The sequence below is a fragment of the Chiloscyllium punctatum genome, chromosome 46 (assembly GCF_047496795.1).
Source record: "Chiloscyllium punctatum isolate Juve2018m chromosome 46, sChiPun1.3, whole genome shotgun sequence".
Lineage (NCBI taxonomy): Eukaryota > Metazoa > Chordata > Chondrichthyes > Orectolobiformes > Hemiscylliidae > Chiloscyllium > Chiloscyllium punctatum.
Window position 1 is genome coordinate 56,797,366 of NC_092784.1, and position 18,652 is coordinate 56,816,017.

Sequence of the window (18,652 nt, forward strand, 5' to 3'; positions counted from 1 at the left end):
CTCTGTACCGATGATGTGATAGATAAGGATTGTTGAGGCACAGAATCCCACTCAACTGATAGTGAGCACAAGGTGTTGGGGAGAAGGATAGTGTCATTGGCTGTATCAAAGGCTGAAGACATGTCAAGAAGATGAAGAGGGAGAATCCATCTCATAAAATGTCATTGGTCACTTTGAGAAGGGTCATTTAAACGCTTTGGAAGAAACAACATTGATCTTGGAGGCGACCACATTTTCAATCTCTTTGCCTATGAAAGCGAAAGTGGTGTTTGTTTGCAGGGACAGATGTGTGATGTGATGCTGGCAGATTTAAGAGGGAATGGGGAGCAGCACCAGAGGAGAGGAAGCCAGCCGTGATGTGAACCGTCAGTGAGAGTAGAAGGAGAAGGAATGTGGCCAAGAGTTTGACAGAAGGAGGGATTATTTGGTAAAGAAAATGTTCAAAGAAAGCAACCTTCAAATAATGGAGGCAAAAACTTTCTAAAAAGTCAGAACACAATTTAAATTTATGATTTCAGTTAATTCAGTTGCTCATGGAAAGATGATTCAAAATGAGAGGAAAAACCTTCCTTCATTTTTACACTTTTTCTATTCTTTTGAAACATAGGGACAGGAGTTGGCCACTCAGCCCATCTTATCTGAACTGCCATTCAATACAATTTCTTTTACCTACCCCATCCCCATAATCCACCTGATGAAGGAGCAGTGCTCCGAAAGCTAGTGCTTCCAATTAAACCTGTTGGACTATAACCTGGTGTTGTGTGATTTTTAACTTTGTACACTCCAGTCCAACACTGGCATCTCCAAATCCAACCCATAATCCTGTACATTACTGGTAATCAGAAACCTATCAATCTCTACTATAAAGAGACTCAAAGACTGAAGTTCCACAGTCTTCAGTGGCAGCAAACTCCAAACTTCACAACTCTCAGCACAAAGCAAAATTTCCTCATCTTGCACAGTTTATTTTCAAATTGCACCCCCAATCCTGGACTCCGCAACGGTTGGAAACAGCTTACCTGAATCTATAGTGTCCGTCCCTCTAAGTATTTTGTCACTTTCAATGAGATCACCTTTCATTCTTTGAAACTCCAGAGGATACAGGTCCAGTTTGCCCAATCTCTCTTCATACGGCGGTCGAGAGTGTGGTGATGAAAAAACACAGCAGGTTAGGCAGCGTCCAAGGAACAGAAGCATCGACGTTTCGGGCAAACCCCCTCATCATGAAGTCCTTCCTCATTCCTGATGAAGGGTTTTTGCCTGAAACGTCGATTCACCTACTCCTCGGATGCTGCCTGACCTGCTGTGCTTTTCCAGCACCACAATCTCGACTCTAACCTCCAGCATCTGCTGGAGTCCTCACCTTCGCCTCTCTTCCAAGGGCAGTCCCACCATCCTGGGAACAAGTCTGGTGAACCTTTGTTGCACTCTGTCCATGGCAATAATATCTTTCCTGAAGTAAGAAGACATCTTGAGATGTGAGCACTGCTGGATAATATCGGCATTTGCTGCCTATCCTTAATTACCCACGGGAGCACAATCAATTGTAGCTGTTGAAATGAAATTGGGCAATTGTCTGAAGAGAAAAGATTGGCAGAAAAGAACAGGAGAGAGTTACTCCACCAGAGCTTCCTTTGTAGAGTACATTGGGTTGAATGGCCTCCTGCACTGGAGATATTCTTTATTGTTATGGTCAACCAAACAGAGTACAGCGAAGAATTTCCTTTGTGGAAGACTAGACTCTTCTTCTACCAAGTCAAACCCAAGACTGTCATTGAAAGGATGTACATGTTTTCATGACTGTGATGACAAGATAAATCAGTCTTTTCTTGATCCAAGATCATAGTTTGAATGATTGGAATTAACTTGAGGGTTAGGAAAAACATTACCAGAATGAAATGCAATGACAAAGGATAGATTTTGCTGCCTACCTTCTATGTCTTTGGCATACAGCTTGCTTTTTAAGGACATTTTTCTAAAGTGTTCAATGAGCAGTTCAAAAGCATGATTGGAAAGCAAGGTTCTGAGGAAGCGTTTTGAAGATACTAGGAACAGTAACAATATGGCGAAAGTTCCAGAATATACAACGAGCCAACCAGAAGAGGAAATAAAAAAACTGAAAGAGCTGCGATGCTGTACATCAGAGACAAAAATAGAAGTTGCTGGAGAAGCTCAGCAGGTCTGGCAGCATCTGAGAAGAGAAATCAGAGTTAACGTTTTGGGTTGAGTGACCCTTCCTCAGCATAACTCTATTGATATAACAAAATAACATATTTAACTGCTACTCATCAAGTGTTGCAATATAGCAGCATTTCATTAACACACCCTTGATAAAGCTCAAATTCAGCAAAACACTTGCTATCTCCTCTAGTCCAGGAGAAAGGAGAAACTGAAAGAGTGAATCGAGCAGCAGAGAGAGAGTTATATCTAGCAGCTTCAACTCCAAACTGCCCAACTTCAGCAACTGAAATATCAATGATTTAGATGAGAATATAGAAGGCAGATGACACCAAGATTGGTGGTGTAGTGGACAGTGAAGAAGGTTACCTAAAGTTGCAAGAGATCTTGATCAATTGTCAATGGGGTAAAGGTTGACAGATAATTTCAGTAAATGTGAGATATTCCATTGTGGTAAAACAAACTAAGGCAGGACCTATACAGCTAAAAACAGAGCCTTGGGTAGTGTTGTAGAACAGAGAGACCTAGGGGTTTAGGTACATAATTCTTTGAAGTTTGCAACATGTATAGATAGGCTGGTTAAGAAGGCATGTAGCACACTGGCCTTCATTGCTTAGTGTAGGAGTTGGGATGTCATGCTGAGGTTGTGCGAGACATTAGTGTGGCCTCTTCTGGAGTACTGTGTCCAGTTCTGGTCTTCCTGTTATAGAAAGGACATTATTAAGCTGGAGAGGGTTCAGAAGAGATTTTCGAAGATATTGCTGGGAATGCAAGGCTTGCGTTATAAGGAGAGGCTGGATAGTCTGGATAGGCTGGGATCTCTAGCACTGGAGTGTCGGAGGTTGAGGGGTGACCTTGCGGAGGTTTATGAAATCATGAGGGGTATAGATAACACAAATGTTTTCCTTAGGTTGGGAGATTTCAAGGGGTCATATTTTTAAGATGAGAGAGAAAGATTTTGAAAAAAAGACACGAGGGGACCTTTTCTACACAGATGTGTACGAATGTGTACGAAATAAACCTACTGAGGAAGTAATGGGTGTGGCTCTGGTTGCAAAGTTTATAAGACATTTAGATAAGTACATGAATAAGAAATGTTTGGAGGGATTTGGGCCAAGCACAGGCAGGTGGGACTAGTTTAGTTTGGGATTATGGTCAGTATGGACTGGTTGGGCTGAAGGGTTTGTTTCCGTGCGGTGTGACTCTAGGATCTGAATGAACCTGACTGTTGTTTCTTTTGTCGAGTTAAAAGAACTCAAAACTATTTGCTCTGTTTTCCATGGAGCAAACACATGTTTACAACACACCCCTTCAGCAGAACCAAGACAGAACAAATCCCTCTTCAAGGCACATATTGTCGCATTAGAGAAATGCAAGTTGTGAGGAGATTTGATGAGGTTTGAAAATCATAAAGGGCCAGGCGGTGTGGATGGAAACAAGGTGCGCTTGTCAACGAAAGAGTCAAGATCGCAGGCACTCTGATATAAGGGGAGTAGAAAAGAACTAACAGTGACACGAGAAGGAATGTTAGACCCAGGGCATGGTCAGAATGTTAACTGCACTATCTTAAGAGTGCAGAGGCAGATTCTAACGTGGTTTTCAAAAGAGAATTGGATAATCGTGTCAGAAGGGAGAGCAAAAAAAACATAGTTGCAAGGAAATGGCAGGTGACAGGGAATGGCTGAATTGTTCTTGCAGAGAATGAATGCAGAAAGGATGGACCAAATAGCCTCTTTCTGCAATGTATTGGGCTCCAGAAGCTGAATGTCTTACTCCTGTTCCTTTGTTCCCATGTAAGCATTCTATGACTCTCTATGTGGTCAATGGCAATTATTTTTGTTCACTTTTGTGGGAAGTGGGTGTCACTGACTGGGCCCAGCATTTATTGCCTGTCCCTGGTTGCCCCTTGAGAAGATGGGGGGGTGAGCTGCCTTCTTGAGCCTCTGCAGTCCACCTGCTGTGGGTTGACCCACAATGTCCTTAGGGAGGGAATTCCAGGGTTTTGACAGTGAAAGGACGGTGATATGTTTCCAAGTCAGGATGATGAGTGGCTTGGAGGGGAACTTGAAGGTAGCGGTTGTTCCAGTATGTACTTTTATCAACTAATATTTAATAATTGCAAATGGCACCAGCCACATCTGGATTGCCAGTTAAGCACATGCAACAAGCCCTCGTGCCTTGGAGATCTGGTCAATCAGAATAACCTTTTGTTTCACATCATGCATTTTGTTTTTAGGCACTGATGACGTTGTGGCTGAACAAGATAGAGAGCTAATCATTCATGCCAATTGTGAGGAAATATTTAATGTGGAATTGGAAAAAGACTATCTACTGATGGGACAGTTATCAGATTTGTGGAAAGATGGTGAAAAGTAAGCTGGAAATTCTGAATTAATGTGATTGTTTTGCATCATTCCCTTTTACAATTATTAATAAGCCACATGAATTAATTTTGGAAAGTGAATCGTCTCTGGTCTGTGATATTGTATTCTAAAACATGTGATTTTCTAATTCTTGATGAGAGACGAAAAGTGAGATGCACATTGGGTTGTTATGACTAGATGGAAGAACATGCCAATAATCAAGCCCCCTGACCCCATCAATGTTAGATCTCTTTTAGTATCCCTACAGTATGGAAACAGGCCCTTCAGCCCAGCAAGTCAACACCGACCCTCTGAAGAGTAACCTACCCAGATCCATTCCCGTGCCTTATATTTACCCGTGACTAATGCACCTAACACTACAAGCAATTTAGCATGGCCAATTCTCCTAACCTGCACATCTTTGGACTGTGGGAAGAAACCGGAGCACCCGGAGGAAACCCACGCAGACACAGGGAGAATGTGCAAACTCCACACAGTCAGTCGCCTGAGGCTGGGATCGAACCTGGGTCCCTGACGCTGTGAGGCAGCAGCACTAACCACTGAGCCCATCAGCGTTAGCTGTGCTGACTCAGTCGTCAAAATAGGAATGATTCCTTTTTGTGCTACTCCTCTAATTCTGAAAGTTTCGTTTTAATGAACTCGAGATGATCTGCTTCTTATAACATTAAACTTCTAACAAGTGATAAGTGCTGATTGACCTCTGGGCATAATCCAGAATTAGAACTACATGTCCTTAATCCCAAACAGAGACACACTCGCAGAACAGCTTCTGCAGACAGGATGTTTTTCTAAGCAAAGGATGAAAGGGATAGCGCCCCTGTTAACTGAGAGTCTCAAAATAAAAGATAAAACTTGATAGAAAAACAGAAATTGTTGGAAAAGCTCGGTAGGTCTAGCAGCATCTGTGGAGAGAAATCAGAGTTAATGTTTTGGATCCAGTGACTCTTCCTCAGAATTTGATGGGTTTTGATGATTCGTCATGATTTCTTGTTAACAAAATCAAATTGTTCACGCCATACACTGGTGGAAGGTCTTCAGTTCAGATTGAAATTAACCGACGTCCGAGCCTTCGAAAAATAGTTCAACTTTTCAGGGTAGTCACACACATTGATATTTCAAAACTGCAAGTTTCCCAATTTTCCACTGAAGATCCTGCTCACATATACACATAGACACAGACACTTCACATACAGTGCAACACATATATGTATCCCAACACCCACATACTGAATGACTAAGTAATGCCTCAGTGATGTGATTGCCAGAGTATTAATCTAACAACCCAAGAAATGTTCTGGGCGCATGGATTCAAATCCTGCCAAGGCAGATAGTGAAACTTAAAGTGAGTCTAACAAAAAAATCTGGTATTAATGATCATGAAACCATTAACTCTGTTTCTCTCACCACAGATGCTTTCTACAGTACTGTGTGTATTTGTTGCAAGTTCTTTTGTATTTAGAAAGTGTACAATATCAGTGTGGGACGGTGAGATTTCTTCCTCATAATTATTGGTTCTCTTGATTGCAGGGTACGTTATGTGGTTGGACATGGATCGTGGATAGAATGGTGGCCAAATAATAGTCAGTGCCAAACTCGACAAAATGCTCGACTCTGTCAGGACCTAGAGGAATTCCGTGAAACTTTAATGGTTAACGGCTGTGACTATTAATTTTTTTTTAAAATGATGGTTGTAACAAATATTGTTTGCATCCGGTCATCGAGAATAAATCAAGCCTTCTACTCACACATCAAATGACGTGGAAATAGATTCAGTTCAAGTTATGCAAAATATTACAGGGGCAATATACAGCCAGATAGCTTGCTGTAAAACCTGATCCTATGACATATGACGAAATAAAGGATACAGAAATTGAATTGCAAAGGGAATTATAAGACATTTTTTTATCAGTATGTCTAGTATTTTAGAGTCATAGAGCTGTCCAGTATGGAAACAGACACTTCGGTCCAACTCGTCCATGCCGACCACGTACCCGAACCCAATCTAGTCCCATTTGCCAGTACTTGGCCCATATCCCTCTGAACTCTTCCTGTTCATATACCCATGCAACCATCTTTATCTCATCCTTACACTGATATTCTGTGTGCAGCATTGGCTATGTGAGAACTTTATACACTCTCCATGCAAATTGATTGTTTTTTTTGACACTTTGTATATCAATACACAAACACTCATGTGGAATCTTCTTGGGGTCTCAGCGACTTGCGGAAATTTGTGGCAGAATCAAGTGAGAAATCCAGTGAAGTCCATTGTGATGCCTGGAGCATCTCACTCCACCTGTTATGGTTTTGACCAGTGACGGGGTCAGTTTCTCGCTGGGCAGAGGCGAGTTGCCATTACAGCTTGATAAATGTCTCATGTACAGTCCAATCTACCTCATTAACAACATTCAGATTCTTCTTTCATTGAATGCGCCAAGCCAGCTAGACTCTGGAAAAACCTGACAAAGATGCTAGAGCAGGAAGTTGGCAACTTCAGATTGCTGTTTGGTCTGAAGGACACAACAACATCTCAAGGCACTATCCACGGCACCAAGCACCTTGGGGCAACGCTGTGGCACAGTGGTTAGCACTGCTGCCTCACAGCACCAGGGACATGGGTTCAATTCCAGCCTCGGGCGAATGTCTGTGTGGAGTTTGCACATTCTCCCCATGTCTGCGTGGGTTTCCTTCGGGTGCTCCAGTTTCCTCCCACAGTGCAAAGAAGTGCAAGTTAGGTGAATTGCCCATAGTGTTCAGGGATGTTAGGTAAGGTGCATTAGTCAGGGGTAAAGGTAGAGTCTGGTTGGGTTACTCTTCGGAGGGTCAGCGTGGACTTGTTGGGCTGAAGGGCCTGTTTCCACACTGTAGGGATTCTATGATTCCATAACCTCTCAGCAGTGGACAGTGCTAAGAATTGGAAAATGTCAGATGCCAATCACTGCTGGGATGTATTGGCAGTGAGATCAGGGAGCACACACCTTGTTGCAGGGGTACCAGTCACTCACATTGAAAGGCTGCTGCAGGAACACTTTGCGTCTACAGACAGGGACCCACTTCACCGACTGGACAGGCTGCATGTCTGGGCTGTTGGCATGCTCTCTCAGCACTCAGTCATTGAGTGCCTTCCTGCTTGCTTGCCCCATCCATGCCTTGCCTTGCCATGCGAATTGGGCACAGCCACACCATGAGGCAGCCTGCATTGCTGGTCAGTAGCCCTTAGTCAAAGGGATCTTGCTTTATTACCGAGCACTACATCAATGCAGGGATCTGTGTCTCTGCAGTCCAGGGAGTAGCTCGCGCAGCCATTTGGTCCCATAGTGGCCAGCTGTGGTTGGAGGGAGTTGGGGTGGTGGGCAGAAGGTGTATGTTGGTCAAGTCACCGAGGGGGCAGGATCGGGGGGGATCAAGGGGTCCACTGCCATTGGAAAGAAACTCAGCAACCAATTTGAAAACTTTGAAAATTGGTGTTGGAGTGGTCTCTAGCATCAGCCCATCAAGTCTGCGCCAGTCAAAAACAAGCAATCACCTATTCTGGATGTAGGTTTGCTCACTGAGCTGGAAAGTTCATTTTCAGACGTTTCGTCACCATACTAGGTAACATCTTCAGTGAGCCTATGAATGAGACACTGGTGATGTAGCCCACTTTCCATTCTAATCACCAATTCTAATCCCATTTTCCAGTGGCTGGGCTGTTCCTTGGGAGTGGGGGTTGCAGGGGAGGGAGATGGCAGTTTTGAAGAGGGGCAATAACATCTGCAATATGGTAAAGTATGGATAGGCGGAGGCGTAGGTCATGTGGGAGGGTCATGTGCATCCATACACGGTCAGGACCCCCCTGGATAGGGTGAGGAAGGGGGCCACGGGAGGAAGGTACAGGGTAAGATCACACCTTCATGGGTCAGGGGCTATGAGGAGATGGTGGGTCAGTGCAGTCTGACGTCAGATAGTCTGAGTGGTGTTACGACACAGGATAACCCCCCCCCCACCCCAAATAATTTAAACCAGCAACACAGAAACAATTTAACCCTTGCTGTCAACTGTTAAAATTCAAGAGGCCAAGAACTATCCTGAAGGTCACTGATTAAAGTAAAAATTAACAAGTTTATTTTTAAACATCTGACAGAGAATAATGAATTAACAATTGTTTACAACCACTTTCTCTAACCTATCTTTTACCTTCCCCTCTATAATACTAGTCTGATAAACCCCCAATTAAGATTCACCAAAAAAAAATTGTATTTCAAAACCAATCAGCTGTTGAATTTTCTCTTTGTATGTTTCTCTGTCTTCTTTTCTTCTTAGAGATTTCTGTTTCACAGGTCACTGATCGATTATGGTACATTTAAGAGACCTCTTCTCTGGGCAGTCTGCATATGTTGGTGGCTTGGCAGTTCCCCTCCCAACTGTTCAATTTTTCCTGATCCTATACCCCAAAGCATTGGATTGTTTCACTGGTTTTTAATATTGTCAATATACTAAATTCAAACTTGATTAGAAGGGCTTCTGATGACTGAACCAATGAAATACCCAAGCAATAACCTTCATTGAAGTCAATAGTTTCCCTCCTATTTGTCATATCTTTCCAACACATGGTTTGAATTTGGCGCATCTGGTGAATTAATTGCTTAAGCTCCTCCCACAAAACATCACTTCAGAGTCAGACTACACCATGTCAATGTATTCAATCAAAGGTTCTTGCATCTAGTTTCCTTGTAAGGAGTGCCTCATGATTATTTTTATTATTTTCAGAAATAGTTCTACCCATGAGTGCCTTGGCAGTAACAAAGGGTTGGCAGTATTCAGTGGAATGCTTGCCTGGTTTGAAAGGGGCACCCTGGAACCTGAGAAGAGTCCCAAGGGGGACCATGGCCAAAAAACAGTTGAGAATCACTGACCTAAATGACCACCCCCAAATAATGGACAGTGTGTTGTCCCCTGCGGCCTCAACCCCATCTCTGATGGGTGTTTTACCGGCAGCAGCCACACTACTCCCACTGGAGCCAATGAGCAATTGACAGCCAGTCTCTGACTGTCCAGTGGTTGTCAGGAGTGGGGGTTCTGCACCATGGGTCCTCAATGGCAGTAGAGATCCAGCACTCACCAATCAAGTACATGATTAGTGCCTCACTCAAGCAGAGCCCCTGACGTGGGATCCCTGCTGGTTTCCCTGACTCATTTCCAACACTCTGCCCTTTGTTCTTCTTCATATCATGAGTATGTATGTGTCGCCATAATCTTACCAGACCATAGGGGCTGCCCTCTTACTGTAGAGAAACGACTGGTGATGATTTAACCTGAGGGCCACTAGACCTCAGATGAGGGAAGAGGTTGAGAAGGATTGTCCTTCATGGTAACCTCAATCCGGTGATGGGAATTGAATCCACGCTGTTGGCGTCACACTGCTCTGTAAATCAACAATCCAGCCAAATGAGCTAAACCAATTCCTTTTTCGTGTCATAGTGATGAGAAAAGTGAAGAAAATATTGTCCAACTATTCCAGTTATTGACGTTGTCTAAAGGTCTACACTTTCCCATTTTCAAAACCCCTGGCCTCTGTCTCACAAGACAGTATTTAAAAGCAGCAAGCCTCATCGATCTTCTCCCTCAGCTAAGTTATAATTTGAATGATCAGCTATCTCAGGCCAGGTACCAGCCCTACCTCGGGGCCAGGAGGTGTGTTTGAATCCCACCTGCTCCAGGCATAACATCTCAGAACAGATGGATTAGAAATATTTAGACCAGGGAGCAAACCTCTTGCGTAATGTGTGGATTATTATCAAAGATGTGCATTTAATCTAGGAGTCACAAAGGCGATCACTCCATGTCATGGCTTTGGTGTGTATCTGGGAGTGCCAATATGTGAACCTTGTATTTCTGCTTGTAGTGCAGTTTTAGCCACTAGGTGGCGGACAACCACAGGAATTCATGGTGCACGGTCAAACTGGAAAAAAATGGCCATAAAAAGTGGGAGTGTTTTATGGATGCACATTGGACCTCGCATTTATCTAGCAAATAGATTTGGCTGAATAGAATTAATCTCTGTACTTGGATCTGCCTGTTGTTTTTCCAGCTGTGTTATTTATTGGGCTATACCTATTGTATTATAACACATAGGAGCAGAAATTGGCCTTTCAGCCCATCAAATCTGCTCCACTATTCAATGAGATCAGACCTGATTTGATAATCCTCAACTCTATTTTTTTTGCTGTTTCTCCATAACCCTTGGTTCCCTCACTGATCAGTCTTAAAGATATTTAATGGCCCGGCCTCAGCTGTGCTCTGCGATAAAGAACTCACTGCCCTCTGCCCTCTCCTTGTCCCTGTCTCAATATGTTATACAAAAGGCACTACCCCTTTTAGACATATAGACACCATCACGACGTGCGATACTGTAGAAAATCATGAGGGGCATCGATAAGGTAGATTGCAAACAGCGTTTCCTCATGGTAGGGGAGTCTGAAACTAGAGGGTGTAGGATTAAAACGGGAGGGGAGAGTTACAAAAGGATCCAGAGGGGCAACTGTTTCACACAGTGGATGGCGAGTGTCTGGAACAGGCTGCTAGAGGTCGTGGTGGAGGTGAGTACAATTTTATCATTTAAGAATCATTTAGACAGGGACACCGATGGGATAGGTATGGAGGGATATGGACCAAATGCAGGCAAATGGGGCTAGATTAATCATGAAAACTGGGCGGCATTGGGCCGCAGGGCCTGTTTCCATGCTGTAAACCTCTATAACACTCTAAGGGGTCTCTGTCTTTCTTTCCAGTCAGTCTATTAATATCGAATCAGTGGTTAGTCTATGACTTAATTATACATGTTACACTATAGTAATTTAATTAAGCGCTTACCCCTAAGCTGACTGGTTCTTAATTCCCTGAATATTTATTAAACTGCAAAAGTGCAAAGAAAAATTTACAAAGACGTTGAGTTATAAAGGAGAGGCTGGGGATGTTTTCCCTGGAGCGTCAGAGACTGACGGGTGGCCTTACAGAAGTTTATAAAACCATGAGGGGCATGGATAGGGCAAATAGACAAGGTCTTTTCCCCAGGATGGGGGAGTCCAGAACGAGAGGGCATAGGTTTAGGGTGAGAGGGGAAAGATTTAATAGGGACCTAAGGGACAACGTTTTCACGCAGAGAGTGGTGCGTGTATGGAATGAGCTGCCAGAGAAAGTGGTTGAGGCTGGTACAATTACAACATTTAAAAGGCATTTGGATGGGTAAGTGGATAGGAAATGTTTAGAGGGACGCGGGTCAAATGCGGGCAAATGGGACGAGTTCAGTTTCTAAACCTGGTCGGTATGGATGTGTTGGGCCGAAGGGTCTGTTTCTGTGTTGTATGACTCCGTATGTTCTGCCCTATTTAAATATAGAAATCATGCCGGTTCTCCAGCACTTTTGCTGTATTCCCTCATGGGATGTGAGTGTGCTGGCTGGGCCCAGCATTTATTGCCTGTCCCTAGTTGCCCCCTGGAGGTGGTGATGGTGAACTGCCTTCTTGAAATGTGGCAATCTGTTTGCTTGATCTTTTTCAGACAATTTTTATGCGTGTGTTGTAACATGAGAAAAAGACAATTACCCAAAACATAAGCTTCTCTTCTCCAGATTCTTTTAAATTATGAGCATGCCATCCAGCCGGGCATACACATAAAACACACAGGCAATCAGCAAATACACTCCTTCAACAGAATGCACTCGCAAGAGGAAACAACGCTTGGTGCACTGGTTAATTCTGTCAGGTCAAGCTGTTACATCGATCTGCACTTTATCAACGGTTAAGTTAGCTTAGTTGGCTGGATGGCTGGTTTGCAATGCAAAGGGACACCAAGAGTGTGGGTTTAATACACACCCCTGCTGAGGTTACCCCGTTCAGTCACACCTTTCTCCTGAGTCATGGTGATCCAGCACACCACCCATTGTCTCTCTCTCTCTCAGAGCAGCCCATAGCTCCTCTCTGTGTCTCTCTCTCTCTCTCAGAGCAGCCCATAGCTCCTCTCTCTCTCTCTCTCTCAGAGCAGCTCATAGCTCCTCTCTGTCTGTCTCTCTCTCTCTCTCTCTCAGAGCAGCCCATAGTTCCTCTGTGTCTCTGTCTCTCTTTCTCAGAGCAGCCCATAGCTCCTCTATGTCTCTCTCTCTCTCTCAGAGCAGCCCAAAGCTCCTCTCTGTCTCTCTGAGAGCAGCCCATAGCTCCTCTCTGTCTCTGTCTCTGAGAGCAGCTCAAGGCTCTCTGGCACTGTGGTGACTTTGCCTTCGTGCTTAGATCCAGATTAAAATCAGGTTCATCTGTGAGAGTTTGTAAATCAGCCAGAGGTGTTGAAGGAGGTTCTGTGAGACATCGTATAAACTTCAATAAACCTGTTCATTTATCATTTAAACGATGGGTCAGCATAGTGCAAGGTATGTTTATGGCACAGAACCCAACATTCGAAGATAACCAAGCAATGTATGTGACAAAGATGCAGTCTCTGGTGAAAATAGTAATACTTTGCTTTATTTACACAAATATGAATTACAGGTCACAATCTTGGAATGGCTACACCATAGCAACTTACCACAATGATCACGTTTGCCTTGAGATTCGTTTAGAAATATTTTATTGTGAATGGACAAGATTATTGGAGCAAGTCAGAACTTCCTCTGTGTTGACACTCTCGCCCAGAAAGTCCTTCAAGTACCTGAGAGCTCTGCTTCTAAATAAGAAGCTTGTTCAGCCTACGCTGCAGAAGTATTTGCCTTTGGTAGCGTGGCCAAGCGGTCTAAGCTGCTGGGTTAAGTTTCCTGCCTTTAAGGAGGTGTGGGCTCAAATCCAACTGCTGCCATTGTGCAGATCGAAAGTTCAGTGTTGAACACATGTGTTTAAGTTCAACACAACAAGCTGCTTTGGGGTGGCACGGTGGCTTAGTGGTTAGCACTGCAACCTCACATTGCCAAGGAGGACCTGGGTTCAGTTCCAGCCTCGGGTGACTGTCTGTGTAGAGTTTGCACATTCTCCCCATGTCTGCGTGGGTTTCCTCCCACAGTCCAAAGATGTGCAGGTCAGGTGAATTGGCCATGCTAACTTGCCCGTAGTGTTAGATGCATTAGTCAGAGGGAAATGGGTCTGGGTAGGTTACTCTTTGCAGGGTCAGTGTGGACTGGTTGGGCCGAAGGGCCTGTTTCTTACACTGTAGGGAATCTAATCTAATCAATCTATTCAGAGCTTTTTCTGCTGGATGTTGTGTCCCGTGAATCTGACTGACCGGAGCTCTGTGCTGACCCACAGCAGTTTATTCCCAGGTCTGAGACTGAAACAGTGGTTATCAATGGGAGGACATTGAGCTGACCAGGTTCCTGGCCTCACTCTCCAGCTGGGCCTAACTGTGTGCACCACTGGGAAGATTGGCATTTTAAGACTAGTTTCTCGTCACGCTTAGCCAGTCACTTTCTCAGTGAGTTTGCAAGTCAGCCATGGCTGATCTATGACCCCTTGTTATGGATTCCGTCACAATCGGGAACATCCTTCCTGTATCTGCCCTGTTGAAGTCCTATTGGAATTTTATGGGTTTCTGAGAGAGATCTCCCTCATTCTTCTAAACTCCAGTGAATACATTCCTCACTGAATCGATCTTTCCTCATATGAGAGACCTACTCTTGTTCCTTGTTTGTGTGCTCAGAGGAGATACGATGGAGGGCGTTCATAATCAGGAGAGGTCTGGGCGAGACTCAACAGAGTGATACTGCTCCCATGGATGGAGCTGTTGTGAAGTAGAGAGGGAGCAGTGAGAGGGCCCCGAGGTGACATGAGGGAAACCAGGGAATGGTTGGGATCCAGAACAGATGCGCTGTGGTGGTGGCAGAGGCTTTGAAAGGAGATCCACTGGATCATTGTCTGAGAAGATTTTCAGGCAAGCTTTGAGAAGATTTGTAGCTCAGGTTGAGGTTCTGGACGTAGGTTTGCTCGCTGAGCTGGAAGGTTCATATCCAGATGTTTCGTCACCCTACTAGATAAGATCTCCCGGAAGCCCACTAAAGATGTTGCCTAGTAGAGTGACGAAACATCTGGAAATGAATCTTTCAGCTCAGCGAGCAAACCTACTTCCAGAAGATTTTCAGGTCAACAGGGAAAAAGGTTGGAGGGTGGGGGGTGGGGTGGTTGGGGGGGGGGGGGGGGGACGAGGTTAGGGGACTCGATACCTCAGTGTGGATTGCAATGATGAGATGATTCTCTCCACCATGAATCGGGAAAGCACAACACTCCTTTCCATCGCTGACCAACCTGGATTCTCACTAAATGCCGATTCCATATCTTGGCATCAGCCCTTGACATCCTCAGAGACGTCGACCTCCTGTGGCATTGCTCCCAGTGAACAGGAAGACGTTACTGGGGAAAGATCAGAAAACCTTCCCAAATACTCGCCAGTTTTCAGTGTCAGAGGTGAAGGGTTGCCCTGCTGTTCCATTGTGGGCAGTCAGTGATGGGCAAACAATTTCCACCCATGCTGTATTGCTTTCCTGCTCAGATGTATCCTTTGAGGCCACAGAATGTTAGTAGGTGCTGGGCTGAGTAAGCATTAATTCTCAAACTAAACAGCAGCAAATTAGTCCCTGTCATAGGGCAGAGCTTTAGGAGCAGGAGGAGGCCATTTGGCCCCTCGAGCCTGCTGTGCCATCCAACTGGATCATGGCTGATCAGATCATAAGGGATAGGAGCAGAAATTGGCCATTCGGCCCATCAGATATGCTTCCCCATTCAATGAGATCAAGAATGATCTGATAATCCTCAGTTCCACTTTCCTGCCTTTCCCCAATAACCCATGATTCCTTTCCTCGTTCAAAATCTGTCTGTCTATCTCATCCTTGAATAGACTTAATGGCCCAGCCTTGACAACCCTCTGGGGTAATGAATTCCCCAGATTACTGACCTTCTGGGAGAGGAAATTCCTCCTCATCTAGTACCTCAACGTCATTATCCCACACCATCTCCATATTCTCTTAATCTCTTAAATATCTCAAACTCTACCGATCTCTGTCTTGGACATATTCAGCGATGGAGCATTCCAGAGTAGAAAATTGTGAAGATTCACTGGTCTCTAATTGAAGAGATTCCTCCCCAACCCGCTCCCAATTGGTAAATCTCATTCTGTGGTTTTTGAAGCCAAATGCTTCTGCTGTTAATCGTGTAAAATCTGAGACTATGAGAAACGTTAATCTGGGTTTGGTTGAGAGAGATTTGTCATCGGCAGATGTAAAAGGACGTCCATAGGAAAAGGGGGTTTGTTTGCTCTACTCCATGGTGGTTTTTATGAAGCAAACATTTTGAAAACGGCAATTGTGATTTGTTGCAGGCAGGGTTATTATTGTACACAGACAGAAATTGCTGGCGAAGCTCAGCAGGGCTGTCAGCACCAGTGGAGAAAAAGCAAGGTTAAGGAGTCCTGGACTTGAAAACATAGGTTCTGCTTTCTTCCCACGGATGCTGCTAGACTGGCTGAGTTTCTCCAGCCATTTCTGATTACGTTTCAGAGCACTGCAGTTCTTTGTTTTATTTTGCAGGATTGTTGTGTCATGTTTTTGGGGACGGTAAGTAAAGAGAAATGGAAAGACAAGAGTAGCAGCTTCATAGGTGGACATTACCACCTGCAAGGTCCCCTCCAAGCCCACTCACTATCCTGACATGGAACTATATTGCTGCGCCTTCAGTATCACTGGGTCAAAATCTTGGAATTCAAAATCTATCTCTGCCTTCGACAGGTCTCTATAGTAAAGAATTCCACAGATTAACAATATCTGGGTGAGGAAATTCTTACTCATCTCTGTCTTCATCTAGAACCTCAAAGTAATTATCCTGTTCCATCCCCATTTCTTTGCGGCCCTGTGTGAACCCACAATCCCAAGGACGACAGTGGTTCAAAGAGACGACTCAACCTTTCCCAGGGCAGTTAGGGATAGGTGACAAAATCTGGTATTGACTGAGATAATCACATTTAAGGAATAAGTTAAAACAATATGAGTGTGGAGTTTTCCATTCCAAAGCACAGCATCAAGGGCAGATACTCATTGATTCCAACATAGCAAATCTGTTTCCTGTAACCATACCTTAAACTTACCCCACAGCAGTGTGAATCGCTGACAGTATCTGCATCTAATGGACTGGCCGAAGGCGGTTTTGTGATGATTTATTTTGATATTGTACTTTGGATAGCGATGCTCAAAGGAGCCTGAATCAGACAGGGCTGATGCGAGTCAGATGTGATATCATCCTGTCCTTGATTTTATTGCAGGTATTAAGGATGTTCCTCACAGTCACAGCTTTGTCAAATGTTTCCTGTTGGCCAAACTGGATTCCAAACATGTTGGGATCTTTGTGTTTCAACTAAAGAGCGGTTCGTGTGTGGAATGAATTTCCAGAAGAAGTGGTGGATGTGGCACAGTTACAGCGTTTAGACAACATTTGGATAAGTACATGTCTAGGAAAGGTTTGGAGGGATATGGGCCAGGAGCAGGCAGGTGGGATTAGTTTAGTTTGGAATTAGGGTCAGCATGGGCTGGTTGGACCAAAGTGGAATTTATTGCCACGGAGCGCAGTGGAGGCTGGGACGTTAAATGTCTTCAAGGCAGAGATTGATAAATTCTTGATCTTGCAAGGAATTAAGAGCTGGGGGAAGAATGCAGGCAAATGGCGTTGAAATGCCCTTTAGCCATGATTGAATGGAGGAGTGGACTCGATGGGCCGAATGGCCTTACTTCCACTCCTATGTCTTATGGTCTTATGGAAGGGTCTGTTTCTGTGCTGTATGACTCTAATAATTTCCTCCTCCCTCATCTTAAGTTGCTACCTCTTACAGTTTCTACAGCTGGGGTACCACGGTGTCACCTCTGCCAGTGCACTCTCCTGGGACTGTGAGGAATACAAGGTATGTGAGCAGCTCAATACTCTTCTCAATCAAAGAGTAGCCATCAGAATGAGACCAGGACTCATTCACTAACTTGCTCAATGTGGAGCTGTGTTGACTTGGTTGGGGCGTCAGAAGTCTGAGATATAGGAGTTGCTCTCCAGGGTTGATGAGCAGCAGCACACAGCAGTACGTGAGTTCATCCCTCTTCATCAAATGGGGATAATGTACAGCCTGTTGTCTTTTGATGTAGGAGGGCAGATCTTTTGTCATTTTGACACCACATTTGGTTCCGTGTTCCCTCTCCCCTCACAAATTGCCAGCTGCGATGGGAGGGAGGGGTTTGATAACTGATCAGAAATGTGGAGCTATAATCCCTCATGTCTTCCACCTCTGTTAGTTGCCCCCTTCAGGGGCACCAAAGGCAGTATGATTTTGCCAAACTGGCTACAATGATCTTGCTTTTGACTTGGCTGTCCTTTGAGAGGCGATTGAACGTCATCGACCTGAAGTGGGAGGGTACAATAAGTGTGGATCACACATTCCATTGTGTCCCATTCTCAGTCGATCCCGGGAATGGGTCTGTTAAAACAAAAAAAAAGGGCCCCAGAGGAAAGTGTAATCCATTCAAGAAAACGTTGGAGGGCTTCCTCTCTGGTTGTAAGTGTGTTAAACTCACTTGATGTACTCCCCATCTCTTCCAGATCAGCAGAGGATCTTGAATCCAAAAAAGAAATCCTCAGGCAGTGTCTCCATCTTATGAAAGATCCGTCTTTTTCCATATTAGACGTGCTTGGCATGGAGCATTTCAATCAGCAGATTATTGCAAGGAATGTCTCCGTTTAAATGCTTGAGGTAGAGGTATTCTTCGGCCTGCATGCTGATGGCTCGGATTTCAGGGAGCCTCAGGAGTAGTTGTCCAAACTGGTCAGCCTGCTGTGGGAAGCACATCGTGTAGTCCATCAGAGCCCTGTTGACCTTCTCCTGGATGCTCTCCACAAAGGGACGGTTTTCCAGATTCTTCACGTCTGCGGAAGGGAAGAAGGAGATGGCTCAATAAAGACGGGTTGCCCACGCACGAAGCCAACGGGGGAGTGTCTTCCCGATGGTTCTGTTGCCAACCGGTCGCTGGATGTTCATTCTCAGAGACTCCAGGGAGACCCTGGAGGGTTGGCAACCCCTCCCAGGTCCCAAGGCCATCAGCGGCCAGCTTG

At 44.7% G+C, this 18,652-nt stretch overlaps 2 protein-coding genes across 8 annotated transcripts in view; one reads left to right on the plus strand and one right to left on the minus strand.

Moving 5' to 3' along the window:
* The window catches only part of LOC140468137 (complement C3-like), a 125,365-nt gene extending 118,928 nt beyond the window's left edge, over positions 1 to 6,437 (plus strand). Inside the window, exons 40-41 of the mRNA XM_072564333.1 lie at positions 4,415 to 4,550; positions 6,090 to 6,437. Coding sequence (XP_072420434.1) covers positions 4,415 to 4,550; positions 6,090 to 6,231 — 278 coding nt within the window. The 3' untranslated portion in view covers positions 6,232 to 6,437. The remainder of the gene's footprint in view (positions 1 to 4,414; positions 4,551 to 6,089) is intronic.
* An 8,281-nt stretch (positions 6,438 to 14,718) lies between these two features.
* LOC140468138 (nuclear receptor subfamily 5 group A member 2-like) overlaps positions 14,719 to 18,652 on the minus strand; it is a 60,548-nt gene continuing 56,614 nt past the window's right edge. For all 7 annotated transcript variants that reach the window (XM_072564336.1, XM_072564341.1, XM_072564335.1 and 4 more), the window contains one exon: positions 14,719 to 18,466. In XM_072564336.1, coding sequence (XP_072420437.1) covers positions 18,222 to 18,466 — 245 coding nt within the window. In that variant the 3' untranslated portion in view covers positions 14,719 to 18,221. The remainder of the gene's footprint in view (positions 18,467 to 18,652) is intronic.